Source organism: Chiloscyllium plagiosum, chromosome 7 (genome assembly GCF_004010195.1).
Source record: "Chiloscyllium plagiosum isolate BGI_BamShark_2017 chromosome 7, ASM401019v2, whole genome shotgun sequence".
NCBI classification, from domain to species: Eukaryota; Metazoa; Chordata; class Chondrichthyes; order Orectolobiformes; family Hemiscylliidae; genus Chiloscyllium; species Chiloscyllium plagiosum.
In genome coordinates, this window is record NC_057716.1 from 46,472,930 (window position 1) to 46,500,550 (window position 27,621).

The 27,621-nt window shown below is 38.9% G+C and overlaps 1 protein-coding gene across 3 annotated transcripts; it reads left to right on the plus strand.

The window, feature by feature from the left end:
* The first annotated feature begins 412 nt into the window (after positions 1-412).
* Positions 413-27,305, plus strand: chrna1 (cholinergic receptor, nicotinic, alpha 1 (muscle)). 3 transcript variants are annotated; one of them, XM_043693578.1, is made up of 9 exons: positions 413-726; positions 2,604-2,746; positions 7,203-7,247; positions 7,421-7,530; positions 17,289-17,484; positions 20,665-20,902; positions 23,231-23,454; positions 24,990-25,229; positions 26,748-27,305. In XM_043693578.1, the coding sequence occupies exons 1-9, from the start codon at positions 669-671 to the stop codon at positions 26,877-26,879; spliced, it is 1,386 nt and encodes a 461-aa protein (XP_043549513.1). In that variant the 5' UTR covers positions 413-668; the 3' UTR covers positions 26,880-27,305. The 3 variants fall into 3 exon arrangements, with proteins under 3 accessions (XP_043549513.1, XP_043549515.1, XP_043549514.1); XM_043693580.1 differs by lacking the exon at positions 413-726 and adding an exon at positions 826-1,206; XM_043693579.1 differs by lacking the exon at positions 413-726 and adding an exon at positions 2,212-2,423.
* Positions 27,306-27,621: the final 316 nt, after the last annotated feature.

Sequence of the window (27,621 nt, forward strand, 5' to 3'; positions counted from 1 at the left end):
GTTGCTAGGTCAAAATCTTGAACTCCATTCCAAACCCTGAGCCAAAAGTCAGACCATTCTGACACAACAGTTGGGAAATTCAACATTTCATAAACAAGCATATTATAAGTTGGGGGAATATTTACTGCATCATAGTAAGAACCTCATACAAACTTCATAATTTGTAAGATAGTAAATTGATATTCAGTTCATACTTGTGATATAGAAATGCTTATCACGGAAAAAAAGGGATAAAACCAACCCACAGCACTGCACCTCTCTGCCAATTGTCTAATTAAACTGTACAAAACTATAGCATCTTATAACAAACAACGAGAACATTGTGGAAGAAATGCAGTAGTTCAAAAAGGGAATGGACAATAAATGCTGGTGTGGCCAATGATGTCCATATCTCAGTACATGAAAAAGATAGAAATAAACAGGATGTGGTGGTGTGTTTTGACTCCCCAGCCTCCTGCTATCAGCTGTCACTAGACAGGTGCCACAAGAGCAGAGTCGAGGGGGAATGGACAGTTGGAACGCAGCATTCCCAGCTCCACTCTTCAGTAACAAAGGACTGTTAGCCAATACTCAGAAATCCAGAAGAGCCAGCAAATCTCCAAGTACTGTAAAGTGTTACAAGAGATAGAGTGGATTGAAAGGTGAATTGTCCAACTGGCAAGTTGAGAATGACTCAGTGTATAGATCCGCACTTCGCATTGACGATCCTTTTATTATCCTTTGAAGGTAGGTCTTCGACTCTGCCAGGTAATTTTGTTGAATTGAGAATTACGCAGTGTCTTCGCTGTTTGATATACAAGGCTATAGTTTTGTACAATTTAATTAGACTATTTGGCGGAAAAGAACAGTGCTGTGGGTTGGTTTTATTCCTCCTTTTCTGTGATAAGCATCTTTATATCCCAAGTACGAACCGAATATCAATTTCCAATATTACAAATTGCGAAGTTTATGTGAAGTTCTTACTAAGATGCAGTAAATATTTCCCCGACTTTTGGTGAATACGTTGATGAAAGGTTGAATTTCGGGGGCGACTGTTGTATCAGAATGGTCTGATTTTTGGCTCAGGGTTTTGGAATGACGAATATTGAGCCAAGGTCACTTTCTGGAGTGCGGCTGTCTGTCAGGAGTGTTGCGGGATCAGCATTACACAGCGGAAATAGTAGTTCAATCACGGCAACAGCAACAACCCTGGAATGGGCGAGGACGGTCTGTTACCTTAAGCGGGTTTAGAACCTTTTTTTAAAAAAAAGGAATGGGCTAAATCTCGATTCACTGAAGTAGCCATATATTACCCAAACAAAGAACAGCCAGCGTGAATTAATAGAGGTTGTATGTAAGGTTATGCTCCCTTTTATTTAATTACATTCAAATCACTTTGTTCCTTATCCTTGTTTGTAAATATGGCAGTTAAGATAATTGACTTTGGAACTTCTATGGATTTTGTTCTTCAAACTTGATATGGTCGCTGACACAAAAGTTAGAATGCTTTTTTTAAGCATGTAATTGTAATCGCAAATACCTTGGTGGATGCGCTGCAGCTGTTTGAGATTTTTCAAATACCTGACATGTGGGGTAATCTGTCCCTGTAACTCTTTATGCATGTGGTGCTAAAAATATTCCAGCAAATGAAAATATACTGCTTCTCTGAAAAAAGTTACAGAAAAAATATTATGTACAAATGTTCGTTACAATCATTTTTAAATTTATATTGAAAGCCTGTGCGATGTTAACATTAAGCTGCAAGAATTGCAAATTATTAGTTACATTTTCAATCTGCTTTTAGCACTTACTTAAAATATAAAATATGTAAGGAAACGCAATGTTCATAACCTATATCGATGAACTTGGCAGAGTTCAGAATTAAATGTCATCAACAGCATGTTAAGACAGTGTTAGAACGCTATTTGGTGGACAATTAAAACATCTCTGCTTGTTTAAAAGAAATCTTGTAAATATTTTAAAAAGCCACCGTTTGAATAACATTATCTTGAAGTGATATACCGTTTCTAGACCCCGGTTAGAAATCTCAAATAAACGGCGTAACTACTGTTTCCACGATTTCCATGGGGATTCAGATTATCTTCGGGTTAAATCTGCAGGGGAAATTGGGGAACGTTAGTTGTAGATGTTGAATTTGTATCCCAACTAATAATTGATCTAAATGACTACAGTCACATATAATTGCCCTGCTAAAGACACTGAACAATAGAATCTGAGTGGAAATCCATAACCCTGCTACCGCGGATTAGACACTGAGATCAATTCAAACTAAAACCCAAGTGCTATTTTGACACGAGAGCGATTGGGAAATATCAATGTCGTGTGCTCACCTACTGCTAGCCCATTTCAGAGTACAACAACAAACACAATTGACCAAAGACTAGCATCTCACTTAATTTTTTTTTAAATGGAACGAGGAATAAATAAGTTGTAGTAACAGGAGAAAATATGGAGAAAGAAAATGGTGTATAATAGTGATGTTAAATTTACAATTTTAATGGATCAGTTTTTACACTTGAACCGGTGTGGTTTCAAATAGGGCTCCAGGTGTTCAGTGATGGTAGAAATCCTGCAAAACCCATTTTTATGTCGTGTTTTCTCAGGACTGGTGCTGGGTTCTGAACATGAGACGAAATTGGTGGCTAAATTATTTGAAAACTATAACAAGGTGATTCGTCCAGTGGAGAGCCACGATCAATCAGTTAACGTCACAGTGGGACTGCAGCTCATTCAGCTCATCAATGTGGTATGAACCAAATACATTTCTCTATTTAAGAAAAAAAACTCTCCACATTTACCGGATTCCCCTTGACCACACTTCCTACAAACAATCCTCTTACTGCAGTACTTAACCTGCTTAAAACTAGTATTAAAATTAAGAGCACAACAAAATAGGAAACAAACCCAGCAGAATGGACCTGAAACTAAGTTAGAATGATGTCATACACCTTTACAATCATATTTGGTTTCAGAGCTAAGTTTACAAGCTATTGGATTTGCTGTCAATTGTCAGTGGTTGGAACTGTGAAGGAGGCAAATTCCATTGGAGTCTCTTGATCTTTTGGCATAACTTCATTGGGTGACCTGTGGAACCACTAGAGAAACAGTACAACATTTGTACAACAAAATAGATAAATTCTGAGGAAAGCCTATTGATATTTAATGCTAATGTCTCTCTTTGAGACCTTTGTGCTGGCAGTGCAGCATTGCTGTTAGGTCTACTCCCATTTTAATTGTTATTCTGACATATTAATGATGCAATGGATGCCCCTTCTACTACATTGCCTAACATAATTGAACAAAGTCCTCTATAGTATGCAGGAATCATGCTAGGAACACACCTAACATCATTAAGAATTTAAACTCCTGGGATATATGTCAAGGTTAGAGCAGAGTTGGAGGGACAGGAAGAAGTCTACCATTATTACCAATCCAAAAGATAAAATTTAGTTCAGTCAGTCCAGTGTCAATGAGAGTCTGGCTTAGTTGTTGTCTATTACCTAATTTACTTAATTTTATTGGAGAAGTATGAGCATACCAGCTGTTAGAGGCAGGGCATGAATGGAAGCACTGGGATAGAATCATAGATATGTACAGCACAGAACCAGACCTTTTGGTCCAACTTGTCTGTGCCGACTAGATATCCTAAACTAATCTGGTCCTATTTGCCAGCACTTGGCCCATATCCCCCTAAACCCTTCCTATACACATCCAGATCCCATTTAAGTTTTGTAATTGTACCAGCTTCCACCACTTCCTCTGGCAGCTTCCATTCACGCACCACCCTCTGCATGAAAAAGTTCCCCCTTAGGTCCCTTTTAAATCTTTCCCCTCTCATCCTAAACCTATGCCCTCTAGTAGCTGACCTGTTGTGAAGATCAAACTAGGAATCCAGAATGGGAGGTACCTTTCCCATTCTGTGGGACGCCATGAGATCAGGGGAGGATGTGGTAGCTGCACATCCACACAGTTGCAGGAACCTGAAAGTAGAAAACAACCCAGAACCTGGGTTGTTCTCTGTCTCCTAAATCCCAAGGGGTGATGATCACTTGTTCTTCATTTTAACTCTTAATTTCCTGTGGATCGATTACTGCAAATGGGGGCAAATCTGCAAATAATGAGCAAGAAGAAGATACTAACAAGCAAGAAAGGAGCAGGAGAGATACTGCTTCCTCCTACAGACTGTAAGGATGATGATGAAGGAAAGGTTAAACCACTCATAAATTCTCCGAATTTACATCTTACTTCATGCTGCTTTGCTAAAATTCAGTTCAGCACACCCCTTGTGTCACTTGCATCCTTGATGTCACTCTCTAGTTCAATCAGGTAAAATGAAATAATGCATGGGAGAATCTGGCACTGGATGGTATGCAGAACATGAGAGAGCTGGACAGCTGGGCACAGAGGATTTGCCATTTTCTCAGCAGAAGTTTAGGTAGAGGTCTGTCTGCTATTTCAGATTTGTAGAATTTAGAACATGATTGTACTTGCCTGAAATGAAAAGTATTTGATAAATCATCACATCTACATATAGGCTCCAAGACCAATTTGCAAAGATGCGTGGTACACAACAGGAGTGAAGTTATAGTTTATGTTCTTCACTTGAATTTTATCAGGGAAAAGTTTTCTTCATTAAAACTATGAATGGAGCATTTTACAGCTCCACCAAAATTTGGCAGTGATGGCCATCCTGATGTTGTCCTCCAAGTACTCCTATCTAGCAAGCAACTGAGATCCATCTTCTTAGGAATGTCTATATTCATTGGTTTTTAGATGACTACCTGTGATGCACCACAGAATAACTATATGGCACACAAGCTCAAAGGTACTGCAAAGCCCATTTAACCTAGTGAAGCACTTCTTTGAGATTGGAGTGTCCATGTCCTGTATATTTTAGTGGTGATGCGAGCCTCATTGGAATTCCCCTGCTATTTGAATGGAATCATCAGAGCTGTAGTAGGATTTGACAGCAGTGGTCCCTCGTTGTTTGATATTTCTCTCAGTAAGTGGAAGAACACTAGGTAAGTCTCATATTGATGTGAAAATTATTTTATTTGTTATCTCAATCAGGGTGTGAAAGCTATTCAGATCGATGAATTTGAGATTATTAATTGTACAAGATCAAAAAAGCAGCATATTAATTTTCCCTGGATCTGGGGAAAGGCAAAAATCTCATACAAATTGCTAAACCATAACTAGTTGCTTTGTTGTGGTAACAAAGGTGATGAATTCCACAATTCTCCAATTATGTGTGTTGGAAATTTGATGAACGTGTACCTGCATTGCCACCTGACTGATATTAGAAAGATTACTATGGCTACCTGAAGTAATGCAGTTCAATTTCAGAGCATGTTTAATGTGATCATTTTGATATCCGAACACATTGAAAGATTATGGTGCCTACACTTTTTTCAATGCAATTGCAAGCACAGGGTACCTTGTCACTACTTTGGTAAAGCATACTGTTCTAAAGCACATTGAACTGATGTTTTCACTGCACACATCTTGTATGCATACTTTCATGAATACCTAGTTCATGGTTTATGTGTTTTAGTGTATAATTTTTCGTTTTCGAATGAAATTTTTGAAGAGGTGACCTGTGTATAGATAAGGGAAAAGCAATTAACTCAGTCTACTTGGATTTCAGCAAGACTTTTGCTAAGGTGCACACATAACATTAATAGCAAAAGGTAAGAATCAAAGGAATCCAAGGGAATTTGGCAAATTGGATCCAGAGTTGACTAAATAGCAGGAAGCAAAGGGTGATGGTGATGGGGTGTTTTTATGGCTGGAGCCTGTGTTTGGTGGAGTGTCTCAGGGATCAACATTTGGATATTTGCTGTTTGTGGTATGCATAAATGATTTAGCCTTGAAGGTAGGTGGCTTGATTAGTAAGTTGGTGCAAGATACGAAAAGAGTTATATTACAGGAGGATATGGATAGGGTAGTCAGATGAGCTTGTCAATGGCAAATGGAATTCAATTTGGATAAATGTGAAGCTATGCACATGGGCAGAACAAACAAGGTACAGGAATACATGATGAATAATAGTACTCTGGGAAGCACTGAGGATCAGAGGGACCTTGGTGAGAATGTCCGCCAGTCTCTTAAGGTAGCGGAATCGGGGTAGATAAAATGGTTAAAAGGCATATTGAGTACTTGTCTTTATTAACCAAAGTACAGAGTTTAAGAGCAGGGAGGTTACTCTGGAACTTTATACTTTGGCCACAGCTAGAGTATTGTGTGTAGTTCTGGAATCTATATTATAGAAAGGATGTGATTGTACTGGTGAAGGGGCAGAGGCGATTTACCAGGATGTTGCCAGGGCTGGAAAGTTTTTATTATGAAGAGAGATTGGACAGACTGGAGTTGTTTTCATTGCAGCTTTGGGAACGGAAGGGGGAACATGATTGAGATATATAAAATTATGAAGGGCATAGATAGATAGAAAGGAACGTGTATCCTTGGTGGCAGAATCAATTGTCAGGGGCATAGATTTAAGGTAAGGGGTAAAGATTTAGAGGGGATGTGAGGAAAAGAAGATTGACCAGACAGTGGTAGGAATCTGGAACACATTGCCAGTAAGAGTGATAGAGTCAGAACCCCTCATAACATTTAAGAAGTATTTTGATATGTGCATGCAATGCCAAGGCACCCAGGGCAATGGGCCAAGTGCTGTAAAATTGGATTAGAACACATTTATCTTTAAAAGATAATCATTTTGTTATCTTAGTGTTAACAACAAGCAATACAATTTCTGTCAATCACCTGATAGTAAATTTGACTTGAGAACCATGGGATGCAACAGTCAAGAGCTGTTTTGCTTTGCTTCTTGAAATGACATCACAGTCAATGCATGCATTTTGCCTAACTGTAACACCTGGTATTGTAAACAGTAAAACAATTAAATGCATAAAATTCACTATAAGGTTAGAAAAAAGATAGTATAGTCAAATGCTACGGAATTGTAGGTATAACATTAGGTGTTATGGAAGGAAGTTTACATTTTAATAAATATTGTGCAAATGTGAACATTTCCTGCTTGAAATAAATGTTATCGTATTTATAACATTATGTGTAGAAGTTATAGGTTTTGATTCACTTTTTAATGTTAATGGTTATAGAATGGTACATGAGTCTAAAATTAACTTTTATCAACCCTATCGCTTGTCTTGACTGAAGTTCTACTATTGTTCCATTAGGATGAAGTAAATCAAATTGTGGAAACAAATGTGCGCCTGAAACAGGTAACAAAGCGGAACGATTGTTTTTATTTGCACAAGTCTGTAATTTAATATTATTGAAACCTTTCTGTTAAATGTTTAACTAGATTTGTACTAAATGCAGTATTTCATTTAAAAAGCTGTGTTTAAGTTGTAGGTTCTTTTAAAGTAGCATTTATAAAATGCTTCTTCTTTAGCAATGGGTTGATGTGAGACTGCGTTGGAAACCAGAAGACTATGGTGGTACTAAAAAGATCAGATTGCCTGCTTCTGACATTTGGCTCCCAGACATTGTCCTGTACAACAAGTAAGTAAGCAAGTAATGTTTAAAATTTATATCTATGTTAGAGAAATGGCATCTTCAAGGTTTCACATAACTTGCTAGTATTTCTTTGACAGTATGGCCAATTTTAATTTCATCACCTGAGGGAACGACCCAATTTGAGGATTCATTGCGATTCCTTTTGACAAAGTTTGAGGGAAAGAAGGTCACACAATGCGGCACGGTGGCACAGTGGCTAGCACTGCTGCCTCATAGCGCCAGAGACCTGGGTTCAATTCCCACCCCAAGTGACTCTCTGTGTGGAGTTTGCACATTCTCCCTGTGTCTGCGTGGGTTTCCTCCGGGTGCTCCGGTTTCCTCCCACAATCCAAAAAAATGTGCAGGTCAGGTGAATTGGCCATGCTAAATTGCCTGTAGTGTTAGGTGAAGGGGTAAATGTAGGGGAACGGGTCTGGATGGGTTGCGCTTCGGCAGGTCGGTGTGGACTTGTTGGTCCGAAGGACCTGTTTCCACACTGTAAGTAATCTAATCTAATCTAATGCAGTGAGAGACAGGAAACTGTGAATAAAATAAGAGTGAAAAAGAACATGGGATTGTAACGGACAAGGGAAGTGAGGGACATAAGAGTGAGGGAAGTGTAAGAGTGAGGGAACAAGCCCATGAGGGAAATGTAACGGTGAGAGAGGTGGGCTGAGATGGAGGCGGTGCTGAAAGCGACAGAGGCATGAGATGAAAAGGTAAATAGAAGGGATGGGAGGGTGTGAAAGATGGGGCTGAAAGACTGAATATAACCCTCTTCTCCCTCTTCGACAAGACTCTAGTTCCAAAAACAGAAATTGCTGGAAAAGCTCAGCAAGTCTGGCAGTATCTGCAGAAAGAAATCAGAATTAACGTTTCAGGTCGAGTAACCTTTCCTCAGAACTGAGACTCAGGTTCCTTTGTTTAACCATTTATTAATACATGCATGGCAAAAGTACATATCCAAAATGGACAAACCTTTATCACAGGAGCTAAGGTTTTACACCAATTTTACAGATAACAAGTTTTTAATTGACTCTTCCTACTAATAATAATTTCCAAACAAAAGGTTACACACGTATTCACCCCATCTCTACCGAACTGCATTTGCATAGTTCACATTCCAAGTTAATACACATAGTATTATCCAATTATATTCAAACTAATACGTGATTGTATTATCCAGTCATATTATTACGTGTTTATATCTCTAATTATTAGTGCATATCTTGATTACACAGAACTTATACTGTTTATTCTCCACCTCCTCCCACAAGGGATTGTGAGGGACAGGGGAGTGTGGAGCATAAGGATTATAAGGTACAAGGGGATGAGACAAACAAGAGGTGTAAGGGGGCACAGCAGAGTGTGAGGGATGGGGATATGAGAGAGTCAGGAGGGTGTGAGGGATGGGGATTTGAGAGTCAGGAGGGTGTGAGGGATGGGGATTTGAGAGAGTCAGGAGGGTGTGAGGGATGGGGATTTGAGAGAGGCACATGGGGATGACAGGGACAGGTGAGAGGGGCATGGATGAATGGGATAAAGGGTATAGTATTAAATGACCATTGTAATAATTTAACTCTAATTCAAGCTAAATGTTATCAGTGTTTAAAATAATTAATGAGGTCTTAAGAGTTTAAGCTCTTTGCACATATGTCCTGTTGAGAAGTTAAAGTTTATTGACTTTCACCAGTCTTTGGAACGGATGAAAATCTAACAGATGAACTCCAGGGTGAACAAGTAACATGGAGGATTTTTACTGACCATCCATTTGATTTCTGCTGAGTACACATGGTTACAATCATCACCAGTATTTCACCATAACATATTTTGCCTCTGCAGTCAGGAACCTACTGTCAGGACTGTGTCCCTGGGAAGACCAAAGTCATCAGAGCTTGTGAATTTGTTTTAAGGTAGTGGTTTTGAAAAGGTTAATGTTGAAGATTGCATTCAGTTTTGCCCAATCTGATAATGTCACCCAAGTTTTGGGTGAATCAGAAGTAGTCTGGCACAAGATCCCAGTGGAGACAGATGTGGCATTTCTGGCTACAAATAGTCATTTTAATTTTGCCTAATTAGTCAATTTTTAAAAAATTATTGTTATTGTGCAAAAACAATCCCTTCATGTGTAATATAAATACTTCTTTTTACTGAGGCATGTCGAAGATTTGCAAAAGCTCAGCAGGTCTTGCAGCATCTGTGAAGAGAAATCAGAGTTAACATTTCAGATCTGGTGACCCTTCCTCAGAAAGGTCCTCCATTCTGAGGAAGGGTCACCACACCCAAAACATTAACTTTGATTTCTCTTCACAGTTGCTGCCAGACCTGCTGAACTTTTCCAGCAACTTCTGTTTTTATTTCTGATTTACAGCATCCGCAGTTCTTTCGGTTTTTATGTCAAAGATTTGGTTGTATTGGGAGGCGTCAGCACTACCACGCATTCTGGAGTCAAAGATTATTTCTCATGCTTTCATAGGTTTGGAAATGTGAGCGACATCATTGTTGCATGTTTTCAGCACACCCTCACTAATGTCGATACAATCGCATTGATGGGTCATCACTTGCACTTAGAAAGAGAGGCACTCAATGTCATTACGTAGGAGGAGGGAAGAGAAGAAGACACTGTAGGCAGTACTCCTCAGAGGATGGAGGATAGATACAACCATGTTCAGCTGGGGCAAATACAGAGCCTAAGGATGCACAGGAAATGAGATTTACATTGATTTGCAGTGAGCAATGTGTATCCACATGTCAGAGCTTCCTGAGGCAATAAGGGGATCTTGAATTGCTAATGAGGTGTCGAATCAGCTTGTATGTGCCGTATGTGCAGTAAACAGATTCTGCATGTCACTATGAAGTAGGTGTGTTGTCTCCTACCATTCCCCACGCTTTTTCTTTCATTATTAGTGTTATATATTTTTGAAAATAATTGCATTTGACACTACCCCATCTCTGCTCAAGCCTCTAACTTCACAAACTCAAATAATCTGACAGGTTTGTTATTCTGCTAGACTGTGTGCAAACTCAATATTGTGACTGGTAAGGCTGTTGACCATGATTCTAGAGAGTACATCCACCATTGTCTATGCGTTTCCCTGAACATATGCTGTTTTGTAAATGAACTCAGAGACAGAGTTCAAATCTCTACATTATTGGAGGCATCCTTGCTGATTCTTCCTTATTCAGAACACAGACCAGAGATTTATCATCTACTTCTGTAACCACTATCAGACCAAGGGTATAATCTGAAAATCTCTCACAAGCGTATGTAACTGAAAAAGTCTCTTCCTCAATCAATGCATATTGTGTTTCTGGAAGGACCACCTGCCAAATGGTGACACTTGACCTGAACTCTAAGTCCTTTACATATTTCTCATACTCCCAGTGTGCATTACAACATCATTTTGTAAAGATTTCCCTTTCCCACCAGGGATTTTCATTTTTCTCAGACACTCCAATGCCTATTTGCTGTCCAGCTGAACCCTGATTTGTTACTGTTCCTGCAGACCACCAACATGCCATGCAATCTATGTCTTCTTTGAAGGAATTAATTCTTCTTCTCTCACTAATCTGCAATGTGTCTCTTGCTCGGTCTGAAATGCTTTCACCATTGTCTCTAGTTTCTACTTCATGATTCTAGCCTCAAGAAAGCTCACCATGTTGTATATGCACAAAACCAAGTGTGCACCTCATCATAGGCTAGCTTTACTGTTGCCATCCTCTTGATGTGTAGAGATCTGCAGGGTCTAGTATCACTTACTAGCTTAACTAGAAGAGACTCTTATATTGAATAATTATTAATTAATAACATTAAAGTAGTTAATTGAATAGTCACAACTAATTACTGGTTACAGTGATATGATAGACATTGTAAAAGAAATTGAGGAGGACTCGATGTTAATTGTTATGCCTTCAGGATCTTAACCTGTTCTACACACAAGTCCATATGACAACAACATAGCAGATTGTGTTTAAGATAGTCCTCAGTATGAACCCTTTCAGTTACTTACACCCTTAAACAACAGTGTGAAGCACTATAGATCAGGTTTGGAATGCATGAACTTAGGAGAGTTGTTAATATTATGGAGAGCCATTTGGGGCAGTATTCAGAGTGGATAAAGGAACAGCACATTAATGTGCATAAAATGCATGCAATGCACTGTAACATGCTTGGATCTATTTTGCTGATGGAGTAAATATGTATGAAATGGATGCCTGCCATGCCCCAATTTGTGCTCCTCTCCAACATTCTGGAGAGTGCCTTGCCGCAGTCATGGAGAAAGATGAGGGTGCTTCCACTAATAGGATACCATCATCATCATCAGCCTCCTGGGTCCCTATGACTAAAAGACTATTCATACCATAGGGCATTTATTGCCAGTGCAGCAACCTCTGTAGGTGTCCCAATTGGTGCTACTACAATATAGATATGTGCTACCTGCCAGCTCTATCTCAGCTGCAAACAGGCATAAGCTACCAGATTGTCTCCATCTCGTACAAGACAGGGGAGCACCATGTAGAGCTGGCTGAGACCTGAGACCAGGTCAGGCAGAGCACTGAGTGGGACACTAGGGTTTACTTCATTTGTAAGTGGCCATTTTGTTACATTCTGACCACTCTGTAAATATTCACGTGACTCCAGATGAACGAATTTCCATCCTTTATTATGAAGTTCATAGAGAAGATTGAAGTGGTGAAACAAAGTTCTTCAAAAGGAGGACAGTGGAACCATTGTATATATCTGCATCACAGTAATGAGAATGGATCTACTCCAGCCGGGAAATGTTTTCATAAGCTATTCAAAATGAGTACAGAGGCACAAGGTCCTTCTGGGTTGGAAGGACTCAGCTAAAGTTACCTGGATGAGATGTTCCCTAATGTTGACAGGATCCTGATGAGACCTTTCAGTCCTACACTTGTCCCAGCCACTCTCCTGCAGGACCTTTTGGCTCTGCAGCTTAATTTTGCTCCTTTATCTTCTCCTCAACTTCCTCCTTGCTTTCCTTCAGTGAGCCCTGTCAGTCCAAAGCCAAGACATCTTGAAGGATCACACCTCCTGGGAGAGCCATGTAGTGGAGAGTGAATTAAACCATAACAATTTGAGAGACTCTTTGCAGCAGACCCCTAATGATTGAGGTAATGATTGATCCAGGCACTGGGTCACCACTTCAGAAGCCTAATAGCTTGCTTCACGGTTGTACTTGTGAGCAGATGGCTTTGGTTGTGACATTTCTGTGACTTTATCATGTAAAATGAGTCATTAGCATTTCATCAAGGGGTATCCCTTGTCTCTGAGAACCTATCCAGAGGGTTTGGAGGAGGGTAGAATGAAGAGCTGCAGCACCTAGGACTGCCACAGGAGGAAGCTGCTGTGGTAGCGGCTGGAACATTGAGTGCAAAGATGCAGGACATTCTTGTTGTTGTCACAGAATTCTACATGTTGAGGAAATGAAAATCCTTCCTGTTGCTGAATCTTGTTGGCTACTCTGTCACTGCCATGAGAGCTGCATGGGCACAGTTGATGATGGAAACAAACCCCACTGTACTTTATGTCTGTGTGGTCTCATCAGTTTAAAATTGTGTACATTGCTCAGGTTTCACAAATGGGGGTTCAGTAACCTGTGGATTCTGTGATGTGCTGACACTTGAGAGATGCCAACAAGATTCTTGAAAGACACCAAAGATGAATAAGTTCAAGCCACAATGATTGCCATCATTGCAGGGCCTAGCAAGCGGTACTGAGAGGTGTGACATCTTCCGCAATGAGGGCAAAAATCTGTGATATCAGCCAGGATGGGTGCAGTTTCCTGTAGTACTGATGCTCTGACATGCCCAAGTAACATTATCTTTGCAGTATATCATATACTACAAACGTGCCACAAATTAACTCACTGCTCCTCATTCCCTCTCCTTTGCTCACCTTTTGTCACTGCTGAGGATAGAATCATAGAATTTTACAGTACAGAAGGAGGCCATTCGACCCATCATTCCCGAAAGAGCTACCCAGCTAGTCCTAGTCTCCAGCCCTATCACTGCAGCCCCTAACTTTAACACTTCGAAACCTCCTATGGAATCCACCTGCACCACTTTCCCAGGCAGCACATTCTAAATCCTAACAAGGCCCAGTGTTGCTGAACAAAGGGATCTAGGGGTGCAGGTGCATAAGTTCCTTGAAAGTGGAATCTCAGGTAGACAGGATGGTGAAGAACACATTTGTCAAATTCGCCTTCATTGGTCAGTGCGTTGAATATAGGAGTTGGGGCATCATGTTATGGCTGTACAGGGCATTGGTGAGGTCACTTTAGAATACTGTTTACAATTCTGGTTGCCCTTTTACAAGAAAGATGTTCTTAAACTTGAGAGGGTGCAGAAAAAATTTTCAAGGATGTTGCCAGGACTGGAGGGTTTGAGTCACAGGAAGATGCTGAATAGGTTGGAGCTACTTTCCCAGGAGGATCAGAGGCTGAGGGGTGACCTTATAGAGGTTTATAAAATCATGAAGGACATTGATAGAGTGAACAGCCAAAGTCTTTTTCCCAGGGTAGAGGAGCCCAAAAATAGAGGGCATAGGTTTAAGATTTAAAAGCCATCCGGATGGATATTTGAATAGGAAGGGTTCACAGGAAATGAGATTTACATTGTTCACTGCTAGTCAATGTGTACCTACATGTCAGAGCATCAGGTGGGCTTAAACTAATGCAGCAGGGGGATGGGAACCTGAATTGTAGTTCCAGGGTACAGAAGGTTGAGGGTAGTGAGGTCAGGGTCTGGTTCACAAGGTCACAAGAGGGCACCGGCAATCAGGATGTTGGTTTGAAATGTGTGTACTTCAATGCCAGGAGCATCTGGAATAAGGTGGGTGAACTTGCAGCATGGGTTGATACCTGGAATTTCGATGTTGTGGCCATTCAGAGACAATGCTCAAGGAGAGACAGAAATGGTTGTTGCAGATTCCGGGATGTAGATGTTTCAGCAAGAATAGAGAAGATGGTAGGAAAGGCGAGGGTGTGGCAATGTTAATCATAGTATTACAGCAAATGAGGTAATATTTGAGGACTCCTCCACTGAGGTAGTTTGTGCTAAGGTTAGAAACAGGAAAGGAGAGGTCACCCTGTTGGGAATTTTCTATATGCCTCCAATTTGTTCCAGGGATGTAGAGGAAAGGATAGCAAAGATGATTCTCAGTAGGAGCAGGAGTAACAGGGTAATTGTTATGGGGGACTTTAACTTCCCCAATATTGACTGGGAATACTATAGTTCAAGTAGTTTAGATGGGTCAGTTTTTGTTCAATGTGTGCAGGAGAGTTTTCTGACACAGTATGGAGACAGGCCAACAAGGGGTGATGCCATATTGGATTTGGTACTGGGGAATGAACCCAGCCATATGTTAGATTTGGAGGCAGGTGAGCACTTTGGCGATAGTGAACACAATCTGATTATGTTTAGAATAGCAATGGGCAGAGAAAGGTATATACCATGGGAAAAGAGGTACAACTGGGGGAAAGGCAATTATGGTGCAATTAGGCAAGATTTAGGATGTGTGGGATGAGGAAGGAAACTGCAGGAGATTGACACTTTTGAAATGTGGATATTCAAGATAGAGCTACTGCGGGCCCTTGTTAAGTATATACCTATCAAGCAGGAAGTAATTGTTGAGAGAGGGGGCCATGCTTTACTAAAGAAGTTGAAGCTCTTGTCAAGAGGAAGAAAGCTTATGTGAGGATGAGGCATGAAGGCTCCGTTAGGGGGCTTGAGAGTTAAAGGTTATCCAGAAAAGATCTCAAAAGAGGGCTAAGAAGAGCCAGGAGAGGACATGAGGTTGTTTGTAGATAGGATCAAAGAAAACCCTAAGGCCTTCTATAGGTATTTCAGGAATAAAAGAATGACTAGACTAAGATTAGGTTAGACTAAGATTCCTGAAGAAGGGCTTATGCCCGAAACATCGATTCTCCTGCTCCTCGGATGCTGCCTGGCCTGCTGTGTTTTTCCAGCACCATATTTTTCAACTCTAGTCTAAGATTAGAGCCAATCAAACAAGTGGCAGATTCAAACCACTATAAATGTCGGAGGAAACATCACAGAAGCGCTTCACAGGAGGCTCCCAAGCATTGAGGATGTCACCTAGACAGGGAACGAAACGTCTGCAACACAAATTCCCAGCTCGGCGAACAGAACCACAACGAGCACCCGAGCTACAAATCTTCTCACAAACTTTGAGGTGCATAAATCCCTGAAAGTTGCCATCCAGATTGATAGGGTTGCTAAGAAGGCATATGGTGTGTTGGTGATTGTTGGTAAGGGGATTGAGTTTCAGATCCATGAGGTCATGCTTCAGCTGAACAGATGTGGCCTTAACAGTGTCTTGGAATATTGCATGCATTTCTGATCACTGCATTATAGGAAGGATGTGGAAGCTTTGGAAAGGGTTCAGAGGAGATTTGCTAGGATGTTGCCTGGTATGGAGGGATGATCTTATGAAGAAGGGCTGAGGGAACTGAGGCTGTTGCCGTTGGAGAGAAGAAGGTTGAGAGGTGACTTAATAAAGACGTATAAGATAATCAGAGTTAGACAGGGTGGACAGTGAGAGCCTTTTTCCTCGGATGGCGAAGGCTAACATGAGGGGACATAGCTTTAAATTGAAGGGTGATAGATTTAGGACAGATATCAGGGGTAGTTTCTTTACTCAGAGAGTGGTAGGGGTGTGGAAAGGCCTGCCTGCAACAGTAATAGACTTGCCGACATTAAGGGAATTTAAATGGGCATTGGTCATACATATGAAGAGGGGCACCAGATGAATTTTGCAGGTCGGCGCAACATCAATGGCTGAAGGCTCTGTACTGAGCTGTAATGTTCTATGTTCTATGTTCCATGCTCAATGTTCTATTAACTTATTTTTCTCTCTTTTTTTATCTTATCCCATATTATGGCCACCATCAGTTTAGCCAATATGATGTCAAGCTGACAGGTCTGTGGTTTCCTGGGTTATCCTTTATCCGTTTCTTAAACAACAGGATGTTGATGCAGATCGGGCGACTGTAATTCCAACAATAGTTGTTGCCATTCCTCTACTCAACTGAACTGATCATAATTTCTCGTGCTCAGCCTCATGATCCCTGGAGGGTTGCAACCCCATCCACTGTCTGACACATATAGACCACTTTGATACATTGACACATCCAAAAGTATTTGCATATCACTAGCAGAAATTTTACTTTCAGACATGCTTTCTTGAATGGGTCAAACGTGTTGTTACCTCTTTGTACTTGAACCGTCCCTGGTCCTTTGTCCAATCTGTGTGCCCCACCAAAAAATCCAGTAAACCCCTAACAAGCTGACAGTAAATTCATTAACATGGTTAAGGCCTCACTTCCAAATCATATGCATTTCCAGAGCCTACCTTTATCTATCCTGAGCAAAATCACTAGTGGCAGGAACCTTGACGTACAATCAGCAGGCCAGCTGCTCATATTAATTTTTACACCTGAGTCCTTCTGTACTTGCCCCACTTGGACCTAAATCTCCAATCCCCCTTAATAGTTTAGAGAGTTTTACAAAGTCAGAATTAGCTCATAGGATAAATTACGTCCTTTTATCCGTTGTACAGTAGAATTGTTCTGGAACTTAGCTAAAAATGAAACCATCTTTCAACATATCTAACACTCTCCAAAGAAGCTGTTCACATAGACTGTGATATTAATCTATGTATTGTTTTTTTCAAAAAACATGACTCTTCACAGTAAGATTTGTATTTTGTTTTATTACAGTGCGGATGGTGAATTTGCCATTGTTCATATGACAAAGGTGCTTTTGGAATATACAGGAAAAATAATCTGGAATCCTCCAGCAATTTTTAAAAGCTATTGTGAAATCATTGTCACATATTTCCCATTTGACCAACAAAACTGCAGCATTAAACTGGGAATCTGGACATTTGATGGAACAAGAGTTGCCATATTTCCGGTATGTTTATGTCTTCACCTAAAATGTTTGCTTTTACTGTTGTAGTTTGAAAAAGCAAAACATCCTTTTTACACCTTGAACTTAATTTTTCTTATGAAGATTTTGAATTACATTCTTTTGAAATGTACTGAATTTTTCTGAGGTACAGACTGGTTTGGCCAAGTCACCATTCTTTTGACATCAAACTGAATAATCTATACAATCTTCTACCCATCCTACATTATAAAGGAGCTCAGGAGAAGTTGTTGGATAATTGTCTTGGCACAGTGAATATAGAGTATGTATAGTATATAGAAAACTTTCTGAGGTTTCTGTCCATGGATGGAAAAATCTAGCACTTTCTATTAGGGGTATTTGTTTCTCCTTGTCAGATTTTCCTGAAATTACTCTACCTAAGCAACCTAGTTGCTTCAGGCACAAGAACAGGAAAATCTGCCACAATAGGTTTAACTCAGTCATAGATTTTACAGCAAGAAGAGTATGAAGAAAGAGTTCAGGTTTAAGTACTGTACCTGGAGAGTACTGAATGGATGTAAAATTTGCCAAGTGACACATGAGAGCTGATTATATCAGGAAATTCAGAAGAGATTTGCAGAAATACCCAGAGAAAGTTTGATAGAGTATGATGGTATCGTGGATTCTTTTAATCCCTAGACACTGGGTTAGATATATAAATAAAACTGACTATATCCTGTCTTTCTATTCATATCGTCTCACATACTTAATCAACCATAACAGAGACAGTTCAGGAAAATCACAATACACATTTTAATTTTAAATTATACTTAAAATATTTTAGTTACAACTTCTGAATCATAACTTGGATTTAAAAATATAACATTTATAATTCATCAGGGCAAGTATTTTTCTTCTATGCTTTTCGGGAACTCTCAAATCCCAGGCACAAAGGGAAGGAAAATCTTTTATTTGTTCTTAAGATGAGGGCATTGCTGGCTATTTATTATTCAGCCCTACTTGCCCTGAGGCCAATTTAAAGTCAACTGCATTGCTGTTGTTCTGGAGTCACGTGTAGCCAGACTAGGGAAGGATGGCAGATTTCCCTCCTAAGGATATTAGTGAATTAGATAGGTTTTTGCAATAATTGTCAATGGCTACATAGTCAATATTAGGGTAGCTTTTTATATTCCAGATTTTTATTGAATTTAAATTTCACCATCTGGCATATTGCAATTCAAATACATGTCCCCCAGAAAATTATCCTAGGGCTCTGAAAGAAATGCAGAAAATGCTGGAGATACTCAGCAGGTCTGGCAGCATCTGTGTAGAGAGAAAACAGTTAATATTTTGAGACCTGTATGACTTATTGGAGGGTTGTTTGCAGACATGTATATTGGGAGCGGGTGCTGCAACTGGCTCTCCAGCTTATCTTTGTGCTTCAGTGCCAGGGTTCATTTATTTTAAAGGGTCTCCAAAATAAATGTTTGTCATGTCTAGCGCTCGACTCCACTCCAGGAAGACAACAAATACCTATAGGTTCAAAAATTGTATTCCTTTTTTGATGGCGAGTGTGAGTCAGGTATCCTAGGTGGCAACACTCACTCCTCTGGATTCAACCAGAAGGCATCAAGGACACTGGTTATTATAGATAATTACTGGTGTTACAAACCAATAAGACAGAGGTATTCTCACCTTGCTTGCAGTTAAAAGAAAATTGTGTTTAGTTTAGGGGATTGGAATAAACCCGAGTACAAAAGTTGATTCTTCTCCAGATCTATAAAGGTTTCATTGAAATAATTGAGTGGGAAAATTTCACAATTTAAATTATGCCGCACAATTCAAATAGTGGGCAATATTGAATGCAATATAATGTTGTGATTGAGGTGTTTGGTAATTGATATTGTCATAATGCTGAGTTAATGTCGGGCAAGGAACAGGTTCAAACTAAGCTTCTCTTTTATAGCGCTCTCTGTCCAGTAGATAAGTATCCATTTATACAGATTGGTTGCAAATATATGAACCAAGGGATGGATCGTTAACTGGTTTTTGGTATGGGGTGTGATCTGGAGAAAATCTGAATCCGTGAAAGCTGGATGTGAAATATCTGCCTTCTTTCACGATAATTTACAAAGCACATGCAGGACCTCTAGTGGCAACATACTGAATTGTAATACAATATTGCAAACTTTGAATTTCATTTCTGCCAATCCTCCCAGCACGCTAACCCTCATTTTTTTTTGTGAGAAATAAATAAGGAAAAATGTGTCTTGTTTTGACAACACCAATAGGCGGATGACATTTTCCCATAATTCAAAAGTGAAACCTTCATGGAAGGATGATTACAAAAGGCTCCAACAATATTATAAATAGTGCTAAAGATTGGATTCAGGTGAAAATTAGCGATAAAGCATTTGGGTAAAATTAACTGTCATTTGATACTTGCATGCTACACCCTGCTTAATGCAAATTACAAATTCAACAAGATTATGTCATCCATACTAAAGAGCTTGAGTAAAAGGCAATGTCAGAGAAAGAAATTTACTTCAAATTACAACTTTATGCAATTTCCATGCAAGTTTGAAGTAAGAAACTTATATGTTTATGGATGTTCTTTAGAGCACTTTGAAACATGAAAATTAGTAAGTATTTAACAGGATACAACAACTATAGACTTCAACATATTTAGTGTAGCACAAGCATATGAAATTGAGTGGCCCAAGAAGCCTTTCCAATATAGTAATGATGTCCTTAACCTCATGATCAGACAACCTCACTACCCAGTAACAATATAGTCTCTCAGGAGAGCAGCTAAAGTTCCCCAAGGTCAAAATAAAGAATAATATAGAAATTCTTATGATATTTTATCAGAGGCTTTTTGATGATCCCCACATCCACTTACCTGTTAATTTGCCAGAATATGAGGTTAATATGAAGCATCTCCCTTTTCAGAAATTGAATGCGTCTGAATACTCCTTTTTATCCAAAAGGATATCACTTTGGATTCAGTCAAGCACTTTATCTATAAATGATGTCAGAATAATGGACCACCAATTCCTTAAATCTTACTGCATCGCCCTTTTTGTAAATTGGAACTACCTAAACCAGGAAAAATGATTTATTAAACATGTGGACAAAGAACTTTAAAAGTCTTATATCTTACATAAAGATTCAATTTTTGATTTAACATAGCAAGATAATTACAATGCTGTGGTTCTCATTCAGGAAAGTGATCGACCAGATTTGAGTGACTTCATGGAGAGTGGAGAGTGGGTAATGAAAGATTATCGTGGATGGAAACACTGGGTGTATTATACCTGCTGTCCAAATACTCCTTACCTGGATATCACCTATCACTTTATCATGCAGCGGCTACCTCTGTATTTTGTCGTAAACGTCATTATCCCTTGTCTGCTCTTTTCCTTTTTAACTGGATTAGTATTTTACTTGCCAACTGATTCAGGTATGAAAAAAAATTACGTTTGATTTACAATTTGTCATTGTGGAAAGAAACTCATCTGTTCTATGAGATGTTTAAAATATGGAAGTAAAATAAAATCAGATTGTTCTGCCTGTACTATTTTGTAGAGCTACAATTTCTACCCACTTGCATTCTTTTCATCTTGCCTTCTGTAACTTCGTTCCTAAGCCAGGTTGGTTTCTCTGGTTTTCAAATTTTTTTTTGTAGTTCATTCATGGAATGAGAACTTTGCTGGCTAGGCGATCATTTATCATTTAATATCCTTGAAGAAAGTGGTGGTGAGCTGTCCTCTAAGCCACTGCAGTCCTAGGGGGGAATCTGTTTCTTAAACTCTTTAATTAATGGTTATGGAGCTTTAGATTCACTTTTGTAGTTTTCAGATACACATGTGTGATACTATTTCACTTCATATTCATTCACAAACTCCTAATTCAGCACTTACAGCCTTTGGTATATTATTTTGTTTAACTATCACCGTGGGTGGCACGGTGGCACAGTGGTTAGCATTGCTGCCTCACAGCGCCAGAGACCCGGGTTCAATTCCCGCCTCTTCATATTCATTCACAAACTCCTAATTCAGCACTTACAGCCTTTGGTATATTCTTTTGTTTAACTATCACCATTACTCAGTATCCTTCGTTTATTTTACAATTATTTGCTTTATTGGTCTCATGGTACCTTAGATTCACCTCACATGTGTTCCACCTTCATCAACCTTACATTCACTCAGGCATGATCTCTATCTGTCCACCATATATTCATTCATACTCAATGCATTCAGTCATTTCGAGACTCATTTATCACACACATTGTTTTGCACTTTTCGTGACAGAATGCAACCTTACTATTACATTAGCAATCATCAGTTGACAACTTACCATGTCGGCTGCGGTGGTGGTAGTGCCCAGAGCGGGGACTCCTGCATGCAGTGGTGGCAGCTGGAGTGGGGAGTCTGGTGGTGTTGGCAATGCAGTGGCAGCAGTGGAGCCAGGGTGTCCCTGGGCATCAGCATGCTGTACCCAGAATGGGGACTCCTTGCAGAGACCTTGCAGAAACCCTGGAGCTGTGCTTTAGGCTCAATTTGAACAGATGACAAATTCTATTTAAGTAATTCCTTTTTATTATTTTTGTAACTCAACATGGTGGCAGCAAAGTACTTTCTTCCTAGATATGTGTGGCAATAGATTAATTAATTCATTCATTCATTAAGTCTTTTATTAATTCATGTTTTCAAATAATTAAATACTTAATAATGAAAGCAATAATAATACAAATGCTGAAAAATCTAAAAACTGAAAAATATCAGAATTCTTTTATCAATTTTCTGTTCATGTTCAATAATTGCTGGTGGATTGCAGCTGAATATTTAAGACATTATTTCATTCTGTCCACTATCACAGTTACTTTTTAATCACTGTGCAAAGTGAGCAATAGACAATAGTAAGATAGCTTACATGAAAATAACCTTTAGTTGTCAATGCCATTATTACAAAATTGCATAAATGTTAGTATGCCAATTGAGACTTTGCACAATCATTGGTTTGAATTACTCAGATAATGCTTCTAGTGAGGTGAAACAGGTTTTAACATCTAGCTGATATAAAACTCTGTCAAAGAGGCTAGACTGAACAGGGATGCAGGGGAGCAGGAATAAACTTTTAGAAATACAAATAAATATTATGCCACCCATTCAAAGATAACAATTTCTGTTTTTGGGTCAGGGCTTTATTTTCACACAACTTCATTTCCAAGCTGTGAGCACTGCACATGCAGCCTGCTGGAGCCTGCCAGTTTTAGAAAGGTGAGAAAACAGCTTACTCCTACACTGAGTTAGACAGCAGGTGGGAACCTGGGGCTATTGCAAATTTTGAAGAGATTAACGATGAACCAGTGAACTATTTTTCCTGCCTTCATAAAATTTATAATTCAAGGACTCTTGGTTAGACTATTCATTGGCTAATACAAATGGGAGGAGGGAAGACATCTGAAATTTATAAATTATGTCCTACACTAGTTTGAACAACTGTTTGGATTTGTAAGCAGCCTTATATGCACAACAGGTGAGTACGCTACTTGACCATTTACAGGTTCACCTGAAGTTCCTGTAAACAGTTCTTGGACTTCAATGTGTTTCTTCACATTCTTCCTAATTTCCAACTGTCTGCTGTTTGTTTCTCAGTTAAGAATGAGGTTTCCAACAGTTGGAAATTGTTTCTGATTTCATTTGGTAAATACGTGCATATTGATAAAGTTTCTTCTTGTTAGTAGTTCATATACTTTTTGTAGCACTGACTTCTCATTTCTGTGCAGGTGAGAAGATGACTTTGAGCATTTCGGTTTTGCTGTCTCTGACAGTGTTCCTACTGGTTATTGTTGAGCTGATCCCTTCAACTTCCAGTGCTGTGCCTTTAATTGGCAAATACATGCTCTTTACAATGATTTTTGTCATCAGTTCAATCATTATTACTGTCATCGTAATTAATACTCATCATCGATCTCCAAGTACACACACAATGCCACAATGGGTACGCAAGGTGAGATATCATCTGTTTTATTAATATTTGAGAAAAAAGTCAGATCAAAAGCAACGCTTAAGGACCCCAGGAGGCCAAATCAAATTCTGATCATTACGTAGAATTTCTCAACGGGAACATGAATATCCTATTCATAAAAATTGGAACTTCACCAATAGTAAGTCAACCAAATAAACAACAGATGGAGAATGAGTTTGCATCAACATAACATCTCTTACAGCAACATTAAGGTCCATTTGGTTTTAATCATGAATATTTCAACATTGAAGTTGCATTCTGTGATCCTGGCCAACTCTGAGGCAGTGACACTGACTTCACTGTTTCTCTCTATGTGTCCACCAAAGATCAGGAGAATGGGACTTTTATATTAGTCAAAAATCTGTATTAACATAGGGTGTTGGAGAAGTGGGATAAACACTTCTTTCATTTGACAATAATATCCCTGATCGCATCCCTGCAATGAACATTCAATACTTGTGACTTCACCTTTTAGACTGGAATAGCAGATAGCTTCTTTAGACAAGCTGTCTGGCTTTGTGTCTGCGCTAAAAGCAAGTCAAGACAAAAGTACTGTGGGTCTTTAATTGGAGAGTAAGGGAAGATAGAGATTTTCTGAGCATACAGTTAGGCATAAAGTGAGTGAGCATTAATACAGTTGAGAAAGGAGCCTTGATATCCACTTTTGTCCAATGAGATGGGTGCCTGTCCAGTGTGCAAAGTGCCCTGGCATCAGCATTACAATGACAGGTGCTGATGCACTTCAAAGTGCAACATTGAAGTGCAAAACTGTAATTTGAGTTGGAGATACTCCATGAGGATACAAAGAGGCTGGTACATGCCTGATGCCAACCTCTATGTATCAGAGGTGAGAGGCCAGAAATGTCCTAGTCATGGGCTCAAGGAGCAAGCAGTGAGCTGATTTGCAGGTACTTACTCTAACTTTTATTTGTGAATTGTCACCAGCAATGGGGAAAGATAGAAAAATGCATATCAGTAAGGTGACAGTATGTATTAATAATACGTGCAATCAGACTCCTCGCCACTTGATAGCAAGATTCTCGCCTTGGTGTTCAAAACTCGGTTGTGAAATCAAACTTTTCATTCTTGATGTGAATCCTTTGAATCACCTCCCGCCTATGCCTTCCCCAAATCCATCATTCCTCTTAATACTGATATTCATGTATTTCTTCTTACTGCCCCCTCTGGCCATGCTTCCAGTCACCTAGGTCCCATGTTCTAGAATTCTAGAGCCCTCCACCTCTGCACCTTCCTCTCCACCCTTGAAATTCTTCTTAAAACCTACTTCATCAACTGATCTTTAGGTCTTTCCTGTTAATACATTAGTTAAAGGCTTGCTATCCATTTTTCTTTATCAGATAACCCAGTCTTTCATTGATTTTCTCTATTTAAGAGGTTATTTGTAGTTTTTGTCATGAAATTAGTTGAAATATTGCAAAGTTCCAAATGCGGATTTCATTATTTATTGGGATATGGATTTTCTGGTATGTCACTTTTTGGTTATCACTGTTTTTCAGGTTTTTATTGACACCATACCCAATATAATGTTCTTCTCAACAATGAAACGAACAAAAAAGGAGAAACAAGAGAAAAGCATATTTCCTGAGGACATTGATATCTCTGACATTTCTGGAAAGCAAGCAACAGGAAACATTACTTTCCAAACTCCTTTAACAAAAAACCCAGATGTCAAAAGTGCCATTGAGGGGATCAAATACATTGCAGAGAACATGAAGTCTGATCAGGAATCAAACAATGTAAGCATTTTATATACTTTATTTCCATTTTAGTTTATATTAATAAATAGTTGAATAATTCTTAGCCAGTTGTAAGATTTTGTAATATACCAAAAATAATTTTGAATTTTACACTTACTTGGTTTCCACATTATATTGGCACTGACATGACGCTAATGCAAATCCTGAATGAAATTCTGTGTGGCAGTGACAATGGGGTACTGTACCTCCTGTTTTTTCTTGATCTGTCTGCAACCTATTACACATTGCCATCATCATCCTCATGGAATGCTTCTCCTTCACTATCCACTGTGGTTGTCTTCTTTTATTGTAATCTTCCAATCATAGCCATAGAATCTCCCCTGATGGACTTCTTTGTGTTCAATGACCTCTGAAGTTGCCCAGTGGTCTGTTCTTAGACTCATCCTCTTTCTCATTTACATGCTGCTCCTTGATGTCACCAGTGAAAACATCATACCGGGTTCCACAAGCTTTCTGAGAGTAGCCCCAGCTCTAGCTCACCTCAACACCATCAACTCTTTTAACCCCTCCACTACATTATTGCTATCAGGCTACCTGTCTGAATTCAAATAGTGCATGAGCACAAATCTCCTATAATTAAGAAGTGGAAAAAATGGCCTGCAATTACAAAAATCCATTATATATTCCCCTCTCACTGACCACTGTTTCAGGATAAACCTGAGTGTTCACAACATCAACTTCTATTTGATCCAAACTTGAGCTTCTTCCCCTACATCCTCTACATCCTCCTCATTAATGAAACCATCAATTCCATTTCCAGGATATTACCTCACCCTCTGCATCAGCCATCTGCTGCTGTAACCTTCATCTCCATGTTTGCTTTCTGCAAACTCAATTATTCTAATCCTCTCATGCCCAGCCTCCCATCTTCCATAAACTTGAATTCCTCCAAAATTATATTAACTTGCACAAAGTCCTTTTCATTCATCACACCTGTGCTCATTAACTTTCATTGATACCTAATTTCCAAGGAATTGGATTTAAAAATTCCATTTTTATATTCAGATCCCTCCTTAACCTTACTGCTCCCTGTCTCTGTGATTTTGTGTAGCACTGCAGAATTGCAAGAAATCTATGCCCCCCAATTTTGGTTTGTTGTACATCCCATCTTTCTTGACCACAGCAGCCATGCCCTAGACTGGTGTAAACCTTAAGCACTGAAATTCTGACCCTCAATCCTGTCCTCATGTCTCTTCCCCTGGATTTATTTTTCTGCTTGAGCTCCTGTGAAAGGCCTTGACATGTCTGACATGGTCAAAGCATAAACATATGTCATTACTGTTTATATCCTTTACACTGATCAACACAGTAATTGCCAAGAAATAAAATGAAAATAAAATCTAACAGTAAAATCAAATATTTTTTATTTTATTCAATGGAGTTCAAAATTTCCATCTTGTGCTCACAGCACTAGAAATTTGTCAACTAAATCAGCTCTTGAAGATCTTACCATAGCTGCAGTTAATAATACTTATTTACTTTTAATTTCAATACTAGGCTGCAGACGAATGGAAGTATGTTGCAATGGTTATTGATCACATTCTGCTGGGTGTCTTCATGTTGGTTTGTATTATCGGTACCCTTAGTGTCTTTGCTGGTCGTCTCATTGAACTCAATCAGGAGGGCTGAATCTTCATAATGAACTGTCAATATGTTACTGATAAAGGGAATCGCTGTTGTTCCGTAGAAAAGATGATTAGTTTGAACATCGTAATTGTAGTCTATTGTATAAGGTACAGAGTTTACATTGTATTACATGTAGAGAATTTAAAACCATGTTCGTAAAAAAAGGTTAGTGCAAGAGCAGCCAAAAAAATGAAAACACACATCATAGAAAAACAAACTATGATTTGAATTAGATTTGAAGTCATTTGTAATTTGATACAGAAACACAATTATGTAGAAAATGGAACATTATAGACTGAGATCTCAAGCATGCATTTATTATCTAATAGGTCGTGTTGCTGAATGTTTGGAAACATTGTTCTACTGTATAATTTTATGTTTTCTTTACAAAATTATTAATAAATAGTTACTGAATTCAAAGAACATTTTGCATTTATGGTTCAATTTAATGCAGTTACAGTTGAATAACTCAGGATCAATTTCATTTTGTCAGAGAATAGTGATTGTAAAAAGGAATTGAAAATGAATTTTTTAAAGGTCATTAAGTACATGACCCTACCAGAGTGTTATCTTAATATTTCCCCAGAAATCTTAATAACACCATAACCCTTATTTATTAAAACTTCCATTGACATTGTCAGATTTCATATGAACTGGAAAAATTACACAAATGTAGAAGTAAATACATAACACATTTTTTAAAAAAAGAGGATTGTGTAAAGCGTTAGTATAAGTTATTCCTCAT

Excerpts from the sequence above, each read along its gene's own strand:
- chrna1 (XM_043693578.1), top strand. The coding sequence starts at position 669 with ATGACTCAGTGTATAGATCCGCACTTCGCATTGACGATCCTTTTATTA. Across the intron at positions 17,485-20,664 it reads CAAGAGTTGCCATATTTCCG|GAAAGTGATCGACCAGATTT; the intron begins GTATGTTTATGT and ends GTTCTCATTCAG. Across the intron at positions 23,455-24,989 it reads TGCCACAATGGGTACGCAAG|GTTTTTATTGACACCATACC; the intron begins GTGAGATATCAT and ends ACTGTTTTTCAG.